At 36.1% G+C, this 9,240-nt stretch overlaps 1 protein-coding gene across 1 annotated transcript; it reads right to left on the reverse strand.

Annotated features, from left to right (window-relative positions):
• Positions 1-2,189: 2,189 nt before the first annotated feature.
• Positions 2,190-7,330, reverse strand: areg (amphiregulin). Its single transcript, XM_044112521.1, has 6 exons — positions 7,179-7,330; positions 5,493-5,666; positions 5,133-5,352; positions 4,872-5,039; positions 3,637-3,750; positions 2,190-2,509 (listed from the first exon to the last, which is right to left on the reverse strand). Exons 1-5 carry the CDS (start codon positions 7,213-7,215, stop codon positions 3,657-3,659), a joined length of 693 nt encoding a protein of 230 aa, XP_043968456.1. The 5' UTR covers positions 7,216-7,330; the 3' UTR covers positions 2,190-2,509; positions 3,637-3,656.
• Between the last annotated feature and the right edge of the window lie 1,910 nt (positions 7,331-9,240).

Raw genomic sequence — 9,240 nt, forward strand, 5'->3', positions numbered from 1 at the left:
CCACACCCAAATTAACTGATTTTGTGGGATGGATGAATGCATGAGCATTTTTTGGCATGTTTCATTCACCATTTCTACCACAGGGACTTGACTTATCAAATAATAAGAAACACATCATGCTCCAATCTAAAGAGCAGATGGGAAACAAAGTCATTGTCATTTATCAATCCTAGAAAACCAAAGCAGTTATTTCCAAAAGAAAATAAACATAGAGCAGTAGTGGCTCTTCCCACTATTGGACGGCCTTTTATAATCCAAGAGTGCATAAACAACTATTTAGACAGTCACAAAATAACCTAGAACATCTAACGCACTAGAGGCTTCACTTCCTTCAGCTAAGGTTGGCCTGTGAAGGAAATGTAAGCCAAGTGTAGACAGGAAGATGTTAGTTTCATATTATAGTGAAAGTTTATTATAAAAACAGATATTCAAATATGAGGAACTCCAAGATGAACACAAAACAGGCAAACTAGGGTGGAATGCATTGATAACGAAAGGATGTGATGGAGAAGTAAAGAAACTGACTGGCTATTAACTGCCAAGGAGGTTATTAGTCGAACATTACACAGGTGAGTATGATCAATGTAACACAGTTGAATGATATGAACTGAACTGAGCAACTGAGGGAAAATAATTAACACAAACAATTTACACAGAGTAATCCAGCAACATATGATAGAAAAAACAAAACACATAATACAATGAAGAAGAGGTGCTGGTTTTTAAAGTGAAGGCAGAAAGGGGGAAAATGCCAATAGAATGCACACCCAGAGCATTCTTTAGAAACAAAGATGCGTGGAAACCAAGACACGTTCAAAGAGCACCTGGAAAATTTCACTGAGGAGCTGAACAAAAAGAAAAGAAGAAGGAAAAACACCAACACAAAAAATAAATTCACAAACCATGATATCCTTCCCATTCACCCCAGCAGTCAGCAAATGAGAATGACTTTGAACAGGTTTCAGGCTCTTCAGAGGGTCAACACAGAAACTATGACATCAAACCAGTGCGAACATAGTAACTCCTACTTGTCAGTCAAACTAACATTAAAAGGTTGTGAGAGGAAACAAAGGTGACCGAAAACCTGCAGACTCCAAAGAAAGACATGACCACATCAGCATAATGTGACCTACAGAATTTGATCTTCTTTAGCCTACATAGTTCTTTGTTTATTTGGTTGGTTGGGTTTCTCACTCATCTTCTACTGCATTTACTCTGCGTGCTCAGACATGACGCCACCTGTCGACCATTTTAGATTTGTCATCAACTGACCAATCAGTGGTCGCAATTTCTCCTGATCAAGTACACGCCCTTTATCTAGACTAAATGTAGTTCCGTCAACATTGCCAGGGTAACCCGCTGCAATCTTAGAGCATTTGAGGAAAATAATAGGAACTTCTTGTCAAATGTTGACAGGGGGGGACATGCAATTCCAACAGCTGTTACCCAGCGCATATATAAAATTTTTGTGAAGGATTTGAATACCCTAAATCTAGTAAAAATGTAGAAAATAGAGCCAAAAGTTGCAGGTAAACATAACTAAACTCAACCATTTACAATTAACTTTTAACCTGTTATATTATAAAACTATTCAGTGAAAATTGCACTCTTGATTTTTGAGCAAATTCAAAGTTATGTATCAAGTCACTCTGCAGTGAATGATCCAATTTTTATGATCAATTGCAGTTTATTGGATTCCACAAAGATGAGTTCTTAGACTTTTTATTCCATTTGTATCTACAGGTAATATATGTCAAACAGCATAATTGGATAAATGCTAATTTGCATATGATACTCCGATATGTATGTATCCCAACAAAACCCATCAATTAGCTAGAAAATATTTATTCCTAATTTACTTTGTTCTCTCATAAAACAGTATGTTGTATATTTTTACACAAAGTTTGAGAATCTTTCAAAAAAAAATTTTCAAAGACAAATTTATTTTTCTTTGACTTTTCTCTGAACAAGATCCAGCTAGTTTCGTCATTCTTTAGATGGGTTGTCACTGGTGTTTATCAGAAATACTCAGAGATGGCTTTTCCGAGAACCTTCCTCAGGGTTATTTTTATCTACTGAATATTTAATTTCAAGACTGTTTTTGTGAGTGCTCTGATAAGACGTGCTTTCCGAAACATGAATAAACACAACATATGGATAGAACACGTGGACAATGAAACACTTTAATGTAACATTGAGATACTTTATTTGAAATCTAATTCCAGCACTTTTCAAGAGATACATTAGTTACATTTTGTTACATTTTGAGAGATTTTTTGACCTATAACAAATGCTGTGTAATAAATAAAACCAAACTACAAAATAATAAATGGCTGAATGCTCAGCATTCGCTCAGACTTGACATTGTAATTGTAATAACACAACACATATACATTTTAGATTGTAAGCAATAAATATTCAAGCTAAATAAATTAAATTCGACTTAGTTTTGCATTTTGCACATCTGCAGCTCTCTCTAGTCATTGGACGCCTCTTCTTATTTCATTGCCTGTGGAAAAAGGAAAAACAGATTAAAGAAATATGTAGAGAAAAAAGTAAACTATGTTGGACAAAAACTATGTCAATATTGCTGTTTAACATTTTACTAAAAACATACCTAATCCTAAAAAAATTTAGTTTCCTGTTCATTTTTGCAGATTTTATCACAAAGTCAAGATACGTCTTTGTGGCAGTGTGGATTCATTGCTTGCAAGATCTGTTCAGGTGTGCAAAATGTGTACATGCACAATAAGTATGTCAGTAGTGATGTTGTTGGGACACATGGGTGAATTTGCACGCTCTGATTTGTGGTTTCCCTTTACGATGGAATGCATTGCATAGGCGGCGCAGGCTGAGACACCCCATGCTAATGCAGACTAATTCCCCCAGCAGGGATGCTTCTTTGCATGATACAACAGGCTGCATTTCACAACAACAACAATAACAACAACAACGACGACAACAGTGTAAGGGCTCTCCCTGCCACCACTCCTTCCTGTTTGGCTTAAGGGTCACGTGAGCTGAGATTAGACAGACTTAGATACCTTTGAAGTGAATAGATCAGAGGAACATACTCGACAGCAAAAACAGGATGGTGTGATTACATACTCTTCATCCAGCGCTGCAAAGTTGCCCAAGTGAATTGGACAGGATGAGTTTGGTAAAGGTCTGGTTTTATTTTTGAAACTCAGGAACTGAACTACAGCTACATCCCTTTCAGTTATTCTTAGAATTTGATTTAGTGACTATGCAGTCAAACAAAGCGTAGCAAAATCATATAGGACAGCTTAACAGCTGGAAGGATAACATGAGCGGAACTTTAAAGAAGATTTAAAATATTAAATATCTTTTTTATAGTTTACTATAAGATATGTATACCCCTTGACCTTTTCTACATTTTCACTCAGTACAACCACAAGATTCAATGTATTTTCATGGATTATTTTGTGATAATCCAAAAGTGTACTGAACAATTGTGATATGAACAGAAAACAGGTAAAAAAATAAAAATAAGTGATGCATCATCTACTTTAAATCAACAATTCACTTCTATCAAATAAGTTTTCCAAAAGCTGTAAAACACTGCAATGCATTTTGGCATTTGCACAAGTAGGCCAAAACTGGAGTAACACCCACCTCTTTGTAACTTGATGCTCTCACACAACAATGTCACCTGTGGGTTTCTGGAGTTTCTCCTGGACTGACCCAGATCCAAGATAGGAGGCTAGGAAGTTTTTATGTGACCTGTAACTGCAAATGATATTCAAAATTAGCATAAAAATTATTGTAGGTGTTGTGCAGATCAGAGAAAGGCAGATGTCAGGAGTTCTGAGATGCGAGCTACATGTCTTTGACCCCAAACCAATATTTATTTTCAGGTGTTCTGATCAAAAATTGAAACTTGTCTCTCAGAAATACCTTCTGCTTTCTCCTTGAATCTATCTGAGGAAGTTAATCATTTTCTTGCAAAGTATTTACTGCTCTGTTGTGTAATATCTTGGAGAGCAGCCAGCCCAGCATTCTTTATATCCTTTTTACTGGGTTGGATATCTATAAGGAACTCTAGGACCTGTCACAAACTGACACTAAGCAAAGTTAATCTGAATTTCAGCATGACTAATAGTTGTTATGACATTAATTTATAGTGAAATTATAGATTTTACTACAAGTCACGGAAGCTGGGAAAAGTCCATCCGTGAAGGTTGGCGAGCAATCCCTGCACTGAGTGGGTGTGTTTGGGTGTGTTAGACTGCTTTTTCATTCGGCACTATGTTAATACGCTAGGAAGTGTTTCTGGGCAGAATATCTGAATTGTAATGTGTGTTATGCTGGGATCCATGGGTGTGGATGGTAGTCAGTAATCTTCCCCTATTACAGTTTCGAGGGAGCAAAGAGTTTGTATCTTTTTTTCTTTTGTTCCATGCTGATGTCAGTCAAGAGTTACGGTTTGTCAAAAATGATAAAATGAAAAAAGAATTGCAGAAGCCAGCATCAGCAAAAATGAAAACAAATAAGACTGTATCTGATTTGCATGACAAATCAACAATGTAGCTTAACAGGTTAATAGTGAATTAAACTATTTTTTGCTTTTTTTCTCTGATATATTGTTACACACTTTTAACTTTAAAATCCCCAAACTTTTCAAATAAGCTGCGGAAGCAAAACCTTTTGGACTCATTTCTTATCACTCTTTGTTTGCAATAAACTTTAAATCACCATCAGCTTTTTTTTTTTTTTTTTTTACAAGGAAATGAGCAGACTTGTACACCCCAGGGTCTTACAAACTATACTCTTGTGTAAATGACCATACACTGAACTCTGGAGGCTGCATCCAAATGTGTCATTTGTCAGTGGGACTCTTTCAGACTTACTGAGCACAGGTCATGAGCAGGATGGCACAGCAGCTGATGACTGACAGGACGACTGCAATGACCACGAGAACCGTCTGCACCAGATCCGTATTGTAGCTCTGAGTAGGAGGTACGAATGACTCCAAAGTTTGGATGCCACAGCGCTCTCCATCATAGCCCTTCATACAGCTGCAGAATAAAGACAACCGATCCGCCAATGGGTGCTTTTGAATCCTTGTTATGACGAGTATTTATCTAAAACTTGCTTTGAGCTTTACTCACATGCACACTGGCTGGTTCAGCCCCTCCATGTATTTGCAGTTGCCATGAATGCAGAAGCCCAGGTGGGTGGAGGTGCAGGGGTCCAGAGTTGAGGCGAGAGTGGTTCTTGTGATGTTGGTGTGCTGCGGGTTGAACGGAGTGGTGGTTTTGCTCCTTTGCCTGCCCTTCTTCTTGCCTTTGCCCTTCCTCTTCTTCTTCTCGTCTTTACCAGCATGCGCCTCTGTGAAGGGAACCAGTAAGTTGAACAGGAAATTGTAAAGTTGGAAATTTTTTCCATGTTTTACTCAAATTGTTTATGGAAAACCCAGTAAATATCGATCAGCGTCATTCAAAGGAAGAAACGGATTTATCGTTTCATACCATGGTCGATCATGTATCTGTGGTTGAGTCCTGACAGTTCTTCTGTTCCCAGCTCATCATCGTCGTTCAGTGGTTGATGGTGGAGTTCCCCATAGGCTGAATTGGGTGTCACTCGGGCTATTTCGCCTGAATATGTGTCCTCAGATCCCTGAGCACTCAGAGCGCTGCAGACGGCTGCAAAACCACAGAAAGGCACACAAACACAAGGGTTAGATCTAACAAAAGCAAGAAGACATAAAATAACAGAAGTAATTAGATGTGTTTCATTTTTCAAGACACTGAACACTAAAAACAGCAAACAATGTATGTAGCTATGAAACATAACAAAGCTACTTAACCAGAAAATATTTTTGCAAAATGTAGAGAATAAATGCTAAATTTAATTGTTCCTGCTATTTAATTCTCCAATGTCCAGCTATGTTTCTTCACTTGTCTAACATAAGGAGCAATTTCTGTCATTATTTCTGTGTCTAATAAAAGAATGACCCATAGATAGAAGTGCTGCTGTAATTACCTTTGTTCACTCTCATTTTTTGTCAATAGAAAGTTCTCCTGGCCCACTGCGTCTTTGATTTGCTGTGTCCCAATCCAACATGGAGATACTGATAGTGCTATTGTTTTTATTAACTTTGCACGCTCTTCTTTTTTTCTGTTCCTTAGACGAGACTTTTGTTTTCAGTGCTTCTGTTTTCTTTGTTGTTAATTATTGTATGTGTATCTTTTTTATCTCTAATCGCCTTTCCTGCCACAGCAGATTGTAGTTCAGACTGGAATGGTTCCTTTCTACTGTCCCCGCATGCTTGCTCAGTAGTTTTTTCAGTGTCAGTGAGTCAACACAACAAGCTTACATAAATAGTTAACTTATTTCCAGCTGGTATTTTTTGATCAACTGAACCGGTTCTGAATCTGACTACATCATTTCTAGACTTGAATTGAATTTTATCTGAACTGAATTCAAAATGCAACCAGATTTTCTTGTAAAGGGATATTTGTTGTAAACTGGTGTCATAAAATTTTATTTGTATGACAAGGCAAAGAAGTTGACATTTGGAAGTTTGGTAACAACAAAGTAACACCAATTTAGTCTTGATACAGTTTTGCTTTCCTTATTTTGTCAACTGTAATTTTAGTCACTTGTTTTTGACAAAGTGAGAAGGAGACAGGGCTTTTGTTGCTTATAAATGTTTACATTATAAAATGTGTGCCTTTCAGTAAATACTTTATCTTGAGAACTTAGCTAAAAAAAATCAATGATCACCAAAATAACATAGTTTTGTCCTTTCAAATATCACCAATCCTCAATAAATATAAACTGACAGTGAATGGTTCTCTACAAAAAGAAGCCTGAAATATTTCTAATAATGAGAACAGTGCGAAAAATTGATTATCAGTCTGTATTCAAAGATAAAAATTTTCTATGAGGAATAACAACTAATAAATAAGAATAATGTGTCTTATGACATTCTTAATTCATTATTTTTGGTTGGACGTTGACATAATTAACCCAGATGTGTATTTCACAAACTGTTTTTTTTTTTTTTTTTACCTAAAAGACCTGAAACTCTCTATTCTTCCCTGACAAATCATCACTCAAAGACTCACATTTTTTTCTCTCACCCGCATACTCCTTTCATATTACTAGTTTAATGTCCGGCACACAGAATTAAAGTACAAGTCCAGACTTACCAATGCACAGCAGAGAAATGATGATGAGAGTGTTCATATCCCAGGAAGACGGTGTGTTGCGTATGACAGTCCTGCAGTAATCTGTGTCTGTGTGTGTGTGTGTGTGTGTGTGAGTGTTGGAATGTAAGTCGCTTCCAGATGGAGTTTGCTCTCTTTGCTCTAAGGTGCAGCTTTTATAGACCAACGCCTGCCACAAAACTCCGGGGGGAAAAGAAGGGTGTGAGTGTGTGTGACACAAAAAGAAATGTGTGTGTATGTTTAATGATCAACTTGCTCTTGGTAGCACATTTTTATGCCAAATGTCCTGAAATAGGACTGGGAATAATTAGACTAAATGAAGCCAAGACAAATTAAACAGATGGATGTATTCTGGCTCTATTCTGGTCACCATTAGAAAACAGAAATGGCTGATACTGGATTGGTCCATGTTGGTAAATTTCTTTCCACATGTCTCTAATCATTAAACTGCCTTAATTATACTTCCTGTTTAGAAGTCACAGTATGATGAAAAGAAATTTCCGGCTTTTTTTGTCACACCTAAATGTTTGAGATTGACAAATAAATGATATAACCAGACAAAAGTAACACATAGACACAAAAAGCAGTTTTAAAATGTCAAGTTATTTTAATAATAGAATTTCCATAAATAATTTTGGTCCAGTTGGCTTTACAGAAATGTTTCAATTCAGTCCTGTTGGTGGTTTTTTTCAATATGAAGGGCATAAATGGATTTAAAGCTGGACTTTGACAGAATATCCCCCTAAAAAATTTTTTTCTTTTCTTTTTTTTTGAAACAGGAAGCAAACCACCAGAATACTTTCACTTTTCTCTGGTCAGTCATCACTTTTTTCTAGAACGTCTTTGGGATCATCCAGTTGATTTATGGCAAATATGAGAAAGCATCCTGTACTCTTTTTGGTCATCTGTGCTTTTTTACCTTGGGACTTTCCTACTGATTTCCATTTTCTTTACTTCTGTTGAATCATAAAAATTGAGCTGAGATTTTTGTGCGACCTGGATGAGTTGTTGATCTCCTTTAGGAGTAATTTTGGTGGCTTGTTACTCCATATTCCATATTTTCTCCACTTTTTGTTCTCACTGTGTTTCATTGGAGCCTTAAAGCCATAAAAAACTTAGTTGTACCCCTGACTGATAAATATGAGTTACTTTGTTTCCTATTTGTTCAAGAATTTCTTTAAATCAGGGGATAATCTGTAACTTTTTAACCTATTTTATGTTGTCAGTAGTTTCTGCTTAAGTGATATGTTGATGTAGAGGCTAGGAAGATTGAACTCAGTTTTCTAAAGAAATGGTTCATCATAGTTAATTCACAACGTTGACAGCTATTTCTGGTTTGAATTACTTGATATATTTTTTAAAATCTGTTTGGTTTTTTTTAAAAACTGTTGTTGATTCATTTTTTTTATTACCTAAATGTATTTATTTTAAAAGTCTATTTTAAAACTTTTTAAAAGCTTTTCATATTTGCTCAGGAAATTCAAGTGTGTTTGATGATTTGAAACATTTAAATGGGACAAAAAGCATCAGGGAATCTGTCCTTAAAAGTGCAAATACTAGTTCAGCAAGAAACTCTTCACCGTAGCAAAATTTTGCTGTAGTATTCAAAGGATGGAGACATTAATCAAACAGTAATGAAGACAACATACAAATAAAACACAAAATCACACAAACAACGTTTTATTTGACAATAAAGATGCATCCACATGGTTGTTTTAGTGATTGGCTGTAGCCCAGAGACATTGGCTGAACTTTGTACAGGGTTCAATGTGATCGGAAAACAAGAAGAATCATAAAATGCATTCTATGATTGGGTGTGTGACCGTGTAAAACTATATGAAAAGAAGAATTTCCAATTTACCTGAAGTCTACTCTGAAGAAGATTGAGTACTAAAGCTAAAATCACTCTGGAATAACAGTTCAACACACTTATATCATTTTGTAATTTGTAAAATATGTAATTAAAAGCTAAACTTCACTCCGTTCAGTAGAATTAGTATTCCACCAAGAACTCCTATATTAAATCAGGATTTAAGTTCCCCTC

This window comes from Gambusia affinis, linkage group LG03, assembly GCF_019740435.1.
Source record: "Gambusia affinis linkage group LG03, SWU_Gaff_1.0, whole genome shotgun sequence".
Taxonomy (NCBI): Eukaryota; Metazoa; Chordata; class Actinopteri; order Cyprinodontiformes; family Poeciliidae; genus Gambusia; species Gambusia affinis.